The 15,352-nt window shown below is 34.9% G+C and overlaps 1 protein-coding gene across 4 annotated transcripts; it reads left to right on the plus strand.

Moving 5' to 3' along the window:
* The first annotated feature begins 278 nt into the window (after positions 1 to 278).
* Positions 279 to 14,543, plus strand: LOC145202678 (E3 ubiquitin-protein ligase arih1-like). 4 transcript variants are annotated; one of them, XM_080075691.1, is made up of 13 exons: positions 280 to 592; positions 653 to 811; positions 2,576 to 2,629; positions 2,721 to 2,813; positions 3,260 to 3,315; positions 6,702 to 6,768; positions 6,841 to 6,990; positions 8,534 to 8,683; positions 9,878 to 9,988; positions 13,033 to 13,116; positions 13,195 to 13,371; positions 13,822 to 13,934; positions 14,006 to 14,543. In XM_080075691.1, the coding sequence occupies exons 1-13, from the start codon at positions 356 to 358 to the stop codon at positions 14,085 to 14,087; spliced, it is 1,533 nt and encodes a 510-aa protein (XP_079931817.1). In that variant the 5' UTR covers positions 280 to 355; the 3' UTR covers positions 14,088 to 14,543. The 4 variants fall into 4 exon arrangements, with proteins under 4 accessions (XP_079931819.1, XP_079931817.1, XP_079931818.1 ...); XM_080075693.1 differs by lacking the exon at positions 14,006 to 14,543 and having other exon boundaries at positions 279 to 592; positions 13,195 to 13,313; positions 13,822 to 13,924; XM_080075692.1 differs by lacking the exon at positions 13,195 to 13,371.
* The last annotated feature ends 809 nt before the right edge of the window (positions 14,544 to 15,352 follow it).

Genomic DNA, 15,352 nt, shown 5'->3' on the forward strand with positions numbered 1-15,352 from the left:
AATCACTGGCCATGCTTGTGGCAGCTCAATTCACAAAGTGTAGTTAAAAAGATCTCTGTTTCATGAATGGTAGTGTTATTTGCAAGTTCATTGAGTGATTAGTAAGCTTGTTTTGTGCCACAGTTTCTGGTGTGCGTATTTCAAAAAATTAAGTTGACATGTGTATTTTAAGTTTTGCACAAGGCTATAAGAAACTCTTTAAATGTTACTTTGGTTATGTATATTTTACACAAAATGTTATAATGTAAACTTGTTAAAAAGCTTTTCGTAAGTTTATGTTTTTTATGGTGTGCATTTTTATGTGCAGCTTTAATAATCAGTTACATACAGTGGGGTAGATGTTAAGTGGTGTAGCATGGATTCTGATGACTGCTACTATGAAGGAGATGAAGATGAATCTGAAGAAACACCTAATGACAGTGATTGTATTGAAGTGGATGAAGGTTTTCTTGGGGATCCAGTTGCTGATAGAGAAAACACAATTGAAGCATCAAAGGAGGAAGAGGACATTTTTCCATACCAATGTTTATCACTTGAAGATGTAGTAAAGTTAATGACTGATATGCTTAATGAAGTTCAAGACATCATAAATGTATGTAAAATTGTTTAAAACTTGGGATTGCTAAAAATGATTCTTGGTTGCATGTTGCAGATCCCATCAACTACTTTGCGTATACTTCTAGCCCATTTTAATTGGGACAAAGAACTACTTCTAGAGCGATACTATGAATATGAAGGAAATCAGGAAAGAATATTTGCTGATGCACATGTGATTAGTCCATTTAGATCTGCTGAACATTGCAAACAACAGGTAAGTAATCAATCTGTGACAGTTATTTCAAACGTATGATGTGAATACAATTAATGATGAACCAAAGGTTTAGTTGCTGAACATTTTGTGCTGAACCAGGAGTTTTAATAACATTTGATCTCAATAGATTTTTCTAAGTAAATGGTAGTGAGTATTTGCTAATGTATTTGCTAGTGTCTGTAAAACAAATTAAAATTGAAACCTCTGGACAATTGGTTTTTGAAAACCTAAAATGAAAGGACATTGTAGGTTAAATTTAAATTTCCCTCGACAACAGTGCTTTATGTTTACCTCAACATTTATTTAAAGGCCATTTGCAAACTTGCCAAACTTTACTGTACAACTCCTTCAATGACCTATATGAGTAAATTTGATGAATAGTTTGCATTTTTTGGCTGCTGGCTGCTTCTTTTTTCTAACTTGCTGATCAAGTGTGTGAGTTATATCACAGTGCCAAATTTATATTTGTCAGTGGTTTATGGCAACAATGTTCTGGTAGCAGTTTAACTATGTTCATCAAATCAAATAATGTTGTATATTATTAGCGTTCATAGGACATGTAGTTATGGGTCCCTTTCCCTGAAGAGGACGCATCTTGATTTCAGTCTGTTTTTTTTCTTTTTTATCCGGTGAAGTTTGTCTATGCGCTTTTGCCCTGAAATCTTTGGTGGATTCGGTTGAAATTTTCACAGATGGTAGATATAGTTAGGTAGATGTGCCATTAGTTTTGTTTGACTTAATAGCCCCAGTATTTACCCCGCTAGTCCCCTAAAATGGGTAAAATTTTAAACAATGTCAGAATTGGATCAAATTTGGACAGTTTGATCATTTTGCCATAATTAGCAGTCTATAGTTGTGTTTCACCCTGTAGCTCCAAAATTTACCCCACTAGCACCCTAAAATGGTTGAATTTTGTAAATAATGTCTGAATTGTATGAAATTTGGACAGTTTGTTCATTTTGCCATAATTAGCTGTCTATAGTTGTGTTTCACCCTGTAGCCCAAATACTACCCCACTAGCCCCCTAAAATGGTTGAATCGTTTTTTATACAATGTCTGAATTGGATGAAATTTGGACTGTTTGTTCATTTTGCCATTTATAGGTGTTGATTATTGAGTTTCACCATGTTGCCCCACTAACCCCTAAAATTGGTAAATTTTGCAAACAATTGACGAATTGAATGCAACTTGTGTATTTTGTGCCTCATACAGCATAATTATTTCTGCCGACTTTTTTGGCCCTGTTTAAACTCATAGCGCCAAAATTTATCATAGTTATTTTATGAAATGCATTATTTACAACTTTACATGTGTGGGGGACCCATGAGTTTCTGCTTGCAGAAACAACTAAGGGTATAAAATGCAGTGGCTGATTTGGGACCCATTACGAAATAAGTGAAGGATACATATATATTTGTTAGGAAGTAGGTCACAGTGTATGTGCAATGGCAATATGTGCTAAGCCACCCTCATAGTTTCAGTACGACTTTTGTCAGTTTCGAGCAGAGGGCACAAACTTTTTTACAGTGGGCCAGATCAGTGTAATATTGACACGCTAGGGCCGCATAGTTACAAGTGCTTGCACTGCCTGTTCCAAAGTGGGCCCGCAAGTTGATTTTAGTTGAACCGCCAAGAAATGGTCCTTCTAAACTTAAAACATTTGGAATATTTTTTTTTGAAAAAAGTGTGTTGTTTGGCTTGTTGAACTCAACTTAGAAGGCAAAAAAATCGTAAAGCTGTGTATATGCTTTTGTGTAATTTTAGACAAGTTGCAGCTCGATTTCCTGTGAAATATGTTGCAGCTCACATTCTGCCAGTGTAAGTATTGCTTAATGTGTATGGTAAAAATGTTATACTACATAATTTTGAAATGTTTATTTTAATTAAAGTCACGCTTTTTGTTGGACAGTTTATGACTGGCTTAGATTGTGGGCATATATTTTGCAAAGATTGTTGGGCTACATATCTGGCAGTAAAGATTTTAGATGAAGGAATGTCACAGGTAACCACTTGTATTATGGTATTGTGTTTTAAGCAAATATTCTATTACAGATGTTCAAACATAACTTGCATTTGTGAGAAATGTAATACAAATTATTGCATTGGATATGTACCATTTAAAAAAGCTTTTGCATTTATGTGCATGAGTAACAACATGGCAAAAAAACACCTCTCTTGTTTGATTGGTTTTAAATCATGGGTTTGCCAAAAATAAGTATTTAAGTATATTCAGGATTTAACACTCTGACTTGGTGTAAAATGGCATCACTAAAGTTGAGTTTACACACAAAGATACTGACTTTTATATTTTGTTGAAAAAATATAGGAGATGTTAAAAATATATATGGTTAGTCACATTGTTTTGCATGGTATAATTATTCAGTTTTTAATTAAAGAAACTATTCTTGGTGTACTAATGAAAACATATATTATATATTTATGTACTAGATGATTTCCTGTCCAGCTTTTGACTGCAGAATTATAGTTGATGACTCGTTAGTTATGTAAGTATTTATGGATCCCTTTGTGGATGGGGACATATCTTGTTTTTGTCTATTTTTTATGTGTAATGCTGGTTTGTTCCAAATGTTTGATCAAGAAAGAGTGTTTTAAACTTTTTTTCACACATGTTAGAGGGTTACGCTGAACAACAACGCACCAGAGGTCAATCAACATAATAGAGTTAAACCAAATACAATTAATGTACCCTATACAAAACCATTTTTGACTACTTTGAATGACTTAGTAAGTTATGGGTCCCCTTCCCTGAAGGGGACACATATTGTTTTTGTCTATATTTTTCTTTTCTTTTTTTTCCGTCTAATGCGGATTTGTTCCCACGTTTTGGTCAAGAAAGAATGGTTCAAACTTTTTCAAATTTACACACATTATAGATATTGGTCTAAAGATGGTCCATGTGAGTTTTGACCCCGTTTGATCCCTCGGTTCACCCACAGCCCCCCAAAACGTGAAATTTTTAAAACAGCTATGCTTGCTAAAGTACTTCATTTAGGAGTTATATGCTTTGTTGTTTGATGCAATATAAGGTATTTCAAAGAATTTTGTACCTTAAAAAACGATTTACCCATTTTCGCCCCTTAAACCCCAAAATATTCGTTTCTGTCTAACGCTGGTTTGTTAAATGCGTTTGGTCAGGAAAGAGTGCTTTAAATTTATTCAAATTTGCACAGATGTTAGTTACTGTTCCGAATTTGATCCTCCTGAAGTTTGACCCCAAACGACCCAGTGGTTCACCCACAGGCCCCCAAAACGAAAAAAATTAAAAATGGCTGTACTGACCCAAGCACAAAATCTGAGAGTTTCATGCTTTGTTGGTTGGTGCAATGTAAGCTATTCTGAAGAATTTTGTAACTTTTTATTGGATTCACTGATTTTTACCCCTTAAACCCCCAAATAATAAGTTTTAGGCCAGAAATACAAGCCCTAGTGTGCTGAAATGTTAAACAATTGTTTGCAGTAGGTTATTTGTTAAGTATTTAAAAATTTGCCTTAATCGGCCAAATAGTTACTTTTACAGCCCATAATATGTGTACACTGTCAGTCAGATAGAAGTCTCAACTCTCAAGGTAGTAATTCACTTGTTTACGATTAAGGAGTGTGAATGACGTCCGGACGGACGTTTTCAAAACAGTTGTGTTGGTGATTAGAAATCAGCTGTAATTGCGCAGCTATGCTATGTCGTTTTATTAAGTTATCAAGCACATTTTTAGTTTTGGAAATTTGTGTTTAAAAACTGACCTTGAACGACAATATCAAGGTCAAAGCATGAGATTAAATTAAAAGTGTTTTTCCTGTTCTTATTTACTGTTTTTTGTAATTATATGACAATAATGATGCAAAAAGAATACGGACAAAACTTTTAAAGTTGGGTTAAGGCTAAAGTTGGTTAAGTTTTTCCTTAAGAATCTAAAAATAACCAGGATGTTTGTTTACCATAAATCCACACAAACGCGTGTGTGGGGACCCATTCGTTTTTGCTTGCAAAAACAATCATATGTGTAGATCAAATGATGTGTATAGTAAATTGGTAAATATCTAACAATGATTGTGCCCTATTTTTACTGTTACCAAATCGCATATGCATATCTGTGGGGACCCATTAGATTATGCTTGCAGAAACAATTGTTTTGTAAAGTGCCAGGAAAAAGAAGGGACCCAATGAAATGTAGGTGCCAAATATATATCCATTATAAATATAGTAAATGGTATATGTGATACATCGTTAAATATGATGTAGTATGTATAAACTGGCAATATATAGGAAAACCACTATTCTAGTTTTATGTTCAGTATTATTACTGAAATGCATGGTTAATCAGTGATCGTCGACATCTGTCAAAGGAAAACAACCTGTGAAAAATGCCATCTTAATAGGTATAGGTCTTTAGGGATGGGGACAATTTGATTTCACTTGATTTGTTTATTTTTTTCTTCCCTGAATTTTGTTCGGCCTTTCCTGCCATGAAATGTCTGATGGAATGGACGGAACTTTTACAGATGGTAGATGTGGCAATGTAGATGTGAAGTTGTTCTGTTTGACTTGGTACCTCAATATTTACCCAACTAGCCCCTAAAATCTGTGATTTTTTTAAACAATGTCCATATTGAATGAAATGTGCATAGCTTGGATTTTACTATAAGTGAGGTGTCGATTGTTGTTACTCTATATCAGTGGTCTTCAACCTGTTAGTCTCGACCCCAAGTGGGGTTGCTATGAAACAGGGGTCTCAAACATGCCGCCCGCCATGGGTTTTTGAGCTACCCGCGAAGGAACTTTTGAAAGTTATGTGTTTTACTCGGAATACCCTGTAAAACCAGTGAGTTTACGTGATATAATCAATCTCTGATAGTGGTTTTTGCAACGTTTAAATGGCATGATCGAAATAGACCATCTTTGCAATTGCGATTGTTGCGTCATTTTTTTCATTGTTGTGTCATTGTATGTTTCCACACAAAGCAGAATTGGCTCTTTCACTTTGCTACACTGTATATTTATTTGTTATTTATTACAATATTGTTTTTTAATGATGATAATGGGATTAATGAACATTTCGCTTTTTAATCACGCAATATGTTTGTTGTAAAAAAACATGTTACACACTGTAACAAATGTTTGGATAGTGCGGCCCTCGAATTACTTAAAACTTTGTTTTTGGCCCTCAAAGCAGTTTGAGTTTGAGACCCCTGCTATAAAATCTATTTATTGGCGTTTAAATTTATTACAAAAAAATGATACGTTTTTGTTCTAGTCCGCAACCTTTGCTCATCTTTTGCAGACAGCTTGATACCTCGCGTCACAATCTACTCATTGTGATGCAATAATCTATATTAAACAAAAGTTGTCCAACCCTTTGTTACATGATAGAACCCCAAGAATGACGTATTGTGTCCAAAACAATATGGGGGAAAATACATGAATTTACTAATTTAAATAAGTTTACTGCAAACTGATGAGCTTTACCATAATTTAGATTGAATGTTAATATTTAAAGTCTACTGTACTGAAAAATTAAGTGGACATATTTACATGAAAATAGTTTTAGTTTCGGCACTACTTGAAATATGTTTCTCTCCATCAGAAAAAAGGGGATCACGTGTAAATGCTGATTTAATTTTTTTTTAAATTGGGGTTGCTTTTAAAAAAGGTTGAAGACCACTGCCCTATATTCTCACTATGTGTGGGAACCCATGAGTTTCTACCTGCAGTAACAAACTAAGGATATAAAAAACAATGCTAATAGGGAACCCAATATAAAGTTAGCATAGGGAAAATATTACCATTTCAAAATAGGTTACAGAGTATGTGCAGTGGCAAAATGTGCCAAGTCATCCTTCTAGTTAAGATTTAAAACTTTTGTTTTGTTTATAGGCAACTTATTGTTGACAAACATATTTTACAAAAATATCAACATCTCATGACAAATAGCTTTGTTGAGGTAGGTTGTGAGGTGTGGAAGTATTTCTTATATGCCCCAATTACCTAAAAAAATTGTTTTGGGTTTGTCTAGTGTAATTCCCTTTTAAAGTGGTGCCCTGCCCCTGACTGCCATCATGTTATCAAGTTGGAGTATAAAGAAACCCAGCCTGTGAAATGTGATTGTGGCAGAGAATTTTGTGCAGAATGCAGCGAACCTTGGCATGATCCTGTCAAATGTATGGTATGTTGTTGTTATTATGGGTCCCCTTCCCTGAAGGGGACACATATTGATTTTACTCAAAATGTTTTTGTTTTTTTCTTTTGTTTTTCTTCTTTTTTCTTCTACCCAAAGTTTGTCCGACTCGTTTTTCCATCAAATCCTTGATGGATTTGGATGAAATTTACACAGATGGTAGATGTAGTTATGTAGATGTGCATCCCACTTTGTTTTTGTTGATAACCCCAGTATTTACCGCGCTAGCCCCCTAAAATGTTTTTTTCCCCCAAAGTTTGTCTGACTCGTTTTTCCATCAAATGCTTGATGGATGTGGCTGAAACTTATACAGATGGTAGATGTAGTTATGTAGATGTGCATTCCACTTTGTTTTTGTTGATAACCCCAGTATTTACCCCGCTAGCCCCCTAAAATGGGTATTTTCTCCCGAAGTTTGTCCGACTCGTTTTTCTATCAAATGCTTGATGGATGTGGCTGAAACTTATACAGATGGTAGATATAGTTATGTAGATGTGCATCCCACTTTGTTTTCCGGATAACCCTAGTATTTACCCTGCTAGCCCCCTAAAAGGGGTGAGTTTGTAAACAATGTCAGAATTGGCTAAAATTTGGATAGCTTGTAAAGTATGCCAATTATCGTTATTGCGCCATTGCAGTTCGGGGGTTGTTAACAGCCCTTTGACGTCAGAAACATTAACGGTTGTTGCTCAAAACACCTGTAGTGATTGAAATTTTAAACGTTGGCAGATTGGACTGAAATTTTGCAGTACTATTGATTGAGTCATTGTGGTTTCCTACTTTTAAATTTGTGTGTGTTGAACCTCAATTAGTTATCCTACTAGCCCCCTAAAATGAGTTTTAATTTAAATAGTTTTTATTCCATATAGCATATTTAGATATGCACAGTACCAATCACTGTGTTTGTCTTCACAATACCAAACTTACTCATTGTTATCTATTGGATTGCATTATTTTCAACTTTGCATGTGTGGGGACCCATGAGTTTTTGCCTGCAGAAACAACCAAGGTTATAAAAGACGATGGCTAATATGGGACCCAATACAAAATAAGCATAGGAAATATATTTATGTTTTAAAATAGATCATAGTGTATGTGCAAGGGCAATATGTGCTAAGCCACCCTTCTAGTTCATTGTTTTCAAACCCTTTTAGAATGTTATATTTTCTATCCCTACCAGTTTTTATAAAACTACTGTAAACACACACACACACACACACACTCGCTAAAGCCGGGGTGTCCAAAGTGCGGCCCGCGGGCCGCATTTGGCCCGCGGCGGCATGTGCATTTGTTTTTTTTACAACGGCAAATGTAATGACACATGTTAGGCAAAATTTAGGTATCTGATTGAAGATAACCAACATAATATGCTGAATATATTATATTCAGTATCATTGTAGCATAATAAATAAAACATGTAACATCAAATATTTTGTACAAAAATACCAATACAGTAGGTACAATACATTCGAAACCAACTTTCTAGTTTTCCTGCAGTTTGCACTAAACAAAAAATAACTAATGTTTTTAGCATTTAAAAAAATGGCTAAAAAAATGTGATGACGACAGCGAAACATCAAATTGGATATCTGCAAACACCAAAGAATGCCCAAAGTGCTTAGCAACCATTGAAAAAGTGGGAGGTTGCAACCATATGGTGTGCCGAAATCAATCATGCAAGGTATTTGCTTTGGGAAATGCCTTAAAAGAAAAATTGTGTTTAGACTGTTGGTATTACACATTTAATACCACTATTTTACAAAAAATATTGTAATATGGAGTAAAGCAGGGGTGCAAAAATGCGGTCGCACGGTCGCGCCGCGCGACCAATAAACTTGCGTGCGCGACCGCAGTTTGTAGTCAGAATTAAAGGTGGTCTATATTTTTTTAATTAATTCTCAGAATAAAATCTTCGCATGATGCGTCCTATAACGTAAATCAATACATGTTGTTGTATTTAGGGTTAGCCCGTTAATACAGTATTACCTGATGCTATTTGTGGCATCGCTACTCATCCGATACTTAGGCGGCATCGGAACAAATACCGATACATTTATAAACGAGTAAAACGTGCTTTAGTCTGCTATTTGTGCCACGAAGTTTGCAAACAGTCACTTCACAGGGACTTTTGACTCAGTTGCCATTGTAACGCAAAACTCTTTTGACGACATTATAATACTTGTGACGTCACACACACGCTGTTTGTATCTGAGAACATGTAAAACGAGCCGAAAGACTGATTTGCCGAATCAGCAAACTGTATATGGAAGTATATGTGTTGGCGGTAACGCGCTGATTTAAACTTAATTTTATGCTATAAAACTGGTATAAATAGTTTATTCAGGGCTACTAGGGTTATCTCGGTAGCAATAAGTGACAGACTTTTTTGTACGCTATTGTGTGCAAACAATGCCAAATGTCAGGCAACAAACAACTTAACAATTTAGATAGTGGCGTCATTAACAATTGAAACAAATCATTAAGCTGTTCAGTTCAATCTAGATTAGGCATAAACTTTCAGGTCCAAGCAAATGGGATATTGTGAAATAAATCAAAATTCTTTAAATCACTAGATTATAAACAATTTGAGACATTTGGTGGCCGTTTGTAAAATAGGAACCTGCGATACGGCTATTACTGGCGAAATCGTCGTGCATTAGGTGGAAAAAGACACACACACAAAAACTTATGCGCTACTAAAATTTTTTGCGCGCTACCAGATTCCGAAAAAATTTTTGCACCCCTGGAGTAAAGTCATATTAAATAGCAAACACATTTTTTCTCACTGTTAGCAAAACTTGAGATATTATATTTTTGTGAAATTTAAGGTGTTTTATCGGAGTTCGCAGAATGTTTAAATTGTGTATTTTTTTAGCATGAGTTCTGCTGGGTGTGCTTGGGTCCTTGGGATCCACATGGTGCTTCCTGGTATAACTGTAACCGTTACAATGCTGTTGATGCCAGAAAGGCAAGAGATATACAAGAGGTGTGTACCATTAGGTTAGATATTTATTTTGTATTTAAACAACACACATCATTAATTATGGGTCCCCTTTTTCCTGGAAATGATCTCAAATCGAATCGTTTAGGTCAGGGGTGTCCAAAGTGCGGCCTGCGGGCCAAATGCGGCCCCCGGCGGCATTTTTCTTGGCCCGCGGCTGTTTTTCAAATGGTGTTGCGTAAGTTTCGATTACGCTTTTTAGTTTTGGCGACTTGCCACTTCACGTAAGGGCTTCCAATGGAACTTTATGTACCGGCAAAAAGCAGTGCACCGGTAAACCGGTAAAATAGAAGGTGGTGACGCAACAAAATCCCACAGGTTCCTTAAATCCCGTAAATTTGTGTTCTAATTCTTAAAAAAACATTGGCCCGCAGGCGTCTTGTCTGGTAAACGTTGGCCCCCATTAAAAAAAGTTTGGACACCCCTGGTTTAGGTAGATATTTTTCCTGTCTATTGCGGGTTCATTCCGTATTTGGTCAAGAAAGAGTGCATCAAACTTATTCTAATTGACACACATGTTAGTTAGTTATTCAAAATTAATCTTTCGAAAGTTTTGCCTTGGATGACCCTGCTGTTCATCTACAGGCCTTCAAAAGGTAAAATGTTTAAAACAGCTTTACTAACTAAAGTACATGTTCCAGTCCTTGACACACCAAGTAATTATGGGTCCCATTCCCTGAATGGGACACATCTTGTTTTTGTCCGTATTTTTTTCTTTTTTCTGTCTAACGCTGGTTTGTTATACGCGTTTGGTCAAGAAAGAATGCTTTAAATTTATTCAAATTTGGACAGATGTTAGTTATTGATCCAAATTTGATCCTCCTGGAGTTTGACCCCAAATAACCCAGCAGTTCACCTACAGGCCCCCAAAATGTATTTTTTTAAAACGGCTGTACTGACTAAAGTGCATGAGCTAGGAGTTTCATGCTTTGTTGTTTGGTGCAACGAAGGTATTTTAAAGAATTTTGTACCTTAAAAAAGGATTTACCCATTTTCACCCCTAAACCCCAAATTATTTTTTTCTGTCTAACGCTGGTTTGTTAAACGCATTTGGCCATGAAAGAGTGCTTCAAATTTATTCAAATTTGGACAGATAAAAGGTATTGATTCAAGTTTGATCCTCCTGAGGTTGACACCAAATGACCCAGCGGTTCACCCACATGCCCCAAAATGTATTTTTTTTAAATGTCTGTACTTACTAAAGTACATGAGTTAGGAGTTTTATGCTTTGTTGTTTGGTGCAATGTAAGGTATTTTAAAGAATTTTGTACTTTAAAAAAAGATCTACCCATTTTCACCCTTTAAACCCCAAAATATTTGTTTCTGTCTAATGCTGGTTTGTTAAACGCGTTTGGTCAAGAAAGAGTGCTTCAAATTTACACACATGTTAGCTTTTGATCCAAATTTGATCCTCCTGAATATTGACCCTGAACGACCCAGTGGTTCACCCACAAGCCCCCAAAACGAAAATTATATAAAATGGCTGTAACGACTAAAGTACATAATCTGAGAGTTTCATGCTTTGTTGGTTGATGCAGTGTAAGGTATTCTAAATAATTTTGTAACTTTTTATTGGATTCACCTACTTTTCACCCCTTGAACCCCGAAATAATAAGTTTTAGTTTTAGGCCAGAAGTAGTATCAACTCTTAAGGCAGTAATTCACTGGTTTACGATTAAGACGGTTTAAACCATTGCGGGAGTGCTCAGCTTGACGTCCGGACAGACGTTTTATGAGACCGTCGTTTCGGTGATTAGAAATTAGCTGTTTGTGCGCAGTAATGCTATCTCGTTTTATTAAGTTATCAGGTGCATTTTCAGTTTTAGAAAATTGTGTTTAAAGATTGAACTTGAACGACAATATCAAGGTCAAAGCACGAGATTAAATTGAAGTATTTTTCCTGTTCTTTTTTTTGTTTTTTGTAATTGTATGACAATAATGATACAAAAAGAATACGGACAAAACTTTTAAAGTTGGGATAATGCTTTGTGAAAGTTTTTCCTTAAGAATCTAAAAATAACCGCAACATTTGCTTTCCGTAAATCCGCACAAACGCAAGTGTGGTGACCCATTCGTTTTTGCTTGCAAAAACAATCATATTTGTAGATCAAATAATGTATATAGTAAATTGGATATATAATATATTAAATATAAGTATATTATAAGTATAGGTATCCACCTTTCTAGTTAGTTGTGTTCATATTTAATAAATTTACTGACAAAATTAAAACTATTACATCACTTGTTTTTCAGTATTTTACAAAACTTTTAAATTTAATTGGATTCGCTCATTTCAACCCCAAACATTCGTGTTTAGGTTTACCAGTTTTTTAGGTCAGAAACCCAATCCCTAATATGTAAGTTAGCTGTTCCTTGTGTGTTATTTAAAATTTTAGCCTGATGAGCCCAGTGGTTCCCTTTACGGTCCAAAATATTTGTCAAAGCTCTATTGTGCTCTTGCTAAACATTTAATTTCCATGAAAGTGATTGATTGGAATTTTTAGTGACATGTGTCACACAAGAGTCGTGGATAATACATACATTGCTGGTCTTGCTACTCTGCCACAATATACATTAATTTTTGTGGTTGTATGTTTTCCCACAACATGAAGCCCATGCATTTTTAGATTTGGCACAAAGTTGCATATTAAATGACTTTTATATTTTATGTGCATCAACCAAATTTTGGGGTTGAATAGAAAGATAAAATGTGTGTCACAAACCTGGGGTGAAGGATCGTTGGTGGGATGTTTCTGCTTGGCTACCGCACAGTGTACAGTTTGATTTTTTTATCTTTTTTACTACTCTTGATATTATTCTGATGTGAAAAGAATATGGTCATAGTTACAAAATCATAGTTTGGGTTGATGATTTGTATAAATTTGTCCCTTGGAATCAAAACTATTATGTTAGCATATCAAATGGTGTGTATGGTAAATTAGAAAATTGGACATAAAATATATAAATTTGCAATATACAGGAGAATCTTCTGTTTTGTTTGTTTGTTTTTAAAAAAAATTTGTGTTTAGAGATCAAGGCAGATGTTGCAAAGGTACTTGTTTTATTGCAATCGGTATATGAACCATCTACAAAGCTTAAAATTTGAACATAAGGTCAGTGATAATAAATGTGTGAAAAGCCATATCACAGAATTAATGAGGTTAATCTTATCAAAATATATGTTTTTGTAGTTGTATGCGCGAGTCAAGCGAAAAATGGATGAAATGCAATGTTTGAACATGACTTGGATTGAAGTTCAATTTCTAAAAACAGCTGTTGATATTTTATGTCAATGTCGACAAACCTTAATGTACACTTATGTTTTTGCTTTTTTCTTGGAGCGTAACAATCAGTCAATAATTTTTGAAGTAAGATTTTGTTGCTTAGAACAAAATATCTCATAACAAACTTAAACAGTATTTGTGGCTGCTTTTGTCAAAGAAGACAATTATTGGATTTTTTATGATAAGTACTCAACATCTACATCTTGCAAAACTTAGTTAAGAATGATTTGTTGCAGTTGTGGCAGTGTTTGTGTTATTTGTTTGTTTGTTTTTGAAGAAGTTGCAATTGTTCTAAAACCGACTTCAAATGTATATGTTATGTTTAATGCATATGTCATTTATTTTTGGCTTTGTTTTCCGCCTAAACATGATACCGGTGTAAAATAACAGTTGATGAATGCAGACCAATGGTCATGGCATGTAAAATAACAGGGACAAAAAGTTGTGAAACTTTGGTCAATTTTAATGTCCTTGCTTTGTATGGAAACTATCAATATCATAAATACATAGAAAAGCCATGTTTTTTTACTTCAGGAAAATCAAGCGGATTGTGAAAAGGCAACAGAAATGTTAAGTGAATACTTGGAGCGTGATATTACAACAGCTTCAGTTGCGGAAATCAAACAAAAGGTCCAAGACAAATATAGGTTTGCTAATCTGTTTTGTATCTTGTTTAATATCAAGACTGTTTGTTACTACCTGTGGTTAAAATTTTTAGGTACTGTGACACAAGAAGGAATGTTTTGTTGAAACATGTGCATGAAGGTTACGACGAAGATTGGTGGGAATATTTTGAATAGGCAAAATAAATATTAAAGTGCTCCAAAAACGTAATTTGGTTTTATAACCTGTTAAACATACTCTTAGTTGTATTTTATTTTTGTTGTGTATGCAAGATCGTGTCATCACTTTCTGTTTTAAGTTACATCAGCACTCACTGTTATTTGGTGAAAAATTTCATAGACTTATCTTAAATATATGGGTCAAAAAGTTTGGATGCACCAGAAACGTGCTTTGATGGTGCTTGTGTACGAGTGCAACTTGTTTAGTCTAAAAATTGATGTAATATATGCATGGCTATTATTGTACTAAACTGGATGCGTGGTGTTCGTACATTTTACTCGAAGTTCATGAAAAGGTTTAGAAATTTACATTAGGATGCCTTGATTTGACATTTTATTTTTCAAACGTTTACTTAGGTAATTGCAAACACTGTGGCAATTTTAAAACGCGCATAAAAAGTCAATAATCGTGCAGTGGATGTTTGTACTAGCTGATAAACAGTAAGCGTTGAACACATAGACTACAGATGTAAAAGCCATATGTGTCCGAAATTCGATACATTATCAAATTCCATGCCCTTTACTCTTAAATTATAAACGTTTTAATAATAACAGTGCTTTAGGAATCACGGGAAAGAAAAGTTTATATTGCAGATAGAAGAAATCTCGTTTTATTGATAGCGATTGGCCTAAATATGTGGTAGACGATCGCGGTTGCGCGTCCTGCTACCACTCAACTGGATGTGACATGACATGAACAGTTTTGAACGATGGGTGCATCGTTCTGTTATATCTGTGAAAAACAGTAGACAACAACCTAGATTTTGAGGCATTTTATGTGGATGCAGACGAGGATGTGAGGTTTTATCTACACAATGTGCAAGTGTAAATGTCAATTGTAAAAAAGATGTGCGGACATTTAGACTCGCCCATATTTTCGAAATATGTACGCAAATAAAACAATATGCGTGTAGAATAGACCCATTGGCCCGAAGTATTTTGTTAAATCTGCACAATGAATATTATGTCATCTTGAATGCATTTTCAAAGGCATGGAAATTTCTTAATTACTCGACACTATTTAATAATGCCCCCATTCGCTGCTGTTTGTATTTCGCATTGGTGGTCCGCGAAAATTTTCCTGGTGGTCCGCGACGTTCTTTCTGATGGGCCGCGAAGCTTTTCAAACTGTTACCATACCAATATAGAAGTTCAAAAAAGTTACACAGTTCGTGTTGAACGTACTTTCAAGTTTAACTATATTTCTCTAAAATATAATATTA

Source organism: Phallusia mammillata, chromosome 7 (genome assembly GCF_965637545.1).
Source record: "Phallusia mammillata chromosome 7, kaPhaMamm4.hap1.1, whole genome shotgun sequence".
NCBI classification, from domain to species: domain Eukaryota; kingdom Metazoa; phylum Chordata; class Ascidiacea; order Phlebobranchia; family Ascidiidae; genus Phallusia; species Phallusia mammillata.

Bases quoted from the DNA above. Each gene is read 5' to 3' on its own strand.
- LOC145202678 (XM_080075691.1), top strand. From the start codon at position 356: ATGGATTCTGATGACTGCTACTATGAAGGAGATGAAGATGAATCTGAA. The intron at 812-2,575 runs GTAAGTAATCAA...GTGTAATTTTAG, and splicing joins CTGAACATTGCAAACAACAG to ACAAGTTGCAGCTCGATTTC. The intron at 6,769-6,840 runs GTAGGTTGTGAG...GGGTTTGTCTAG, and splicing joins TGACAAATAGCTTTGTTGAG to TGTAATTCCCTTTTAAAGTG.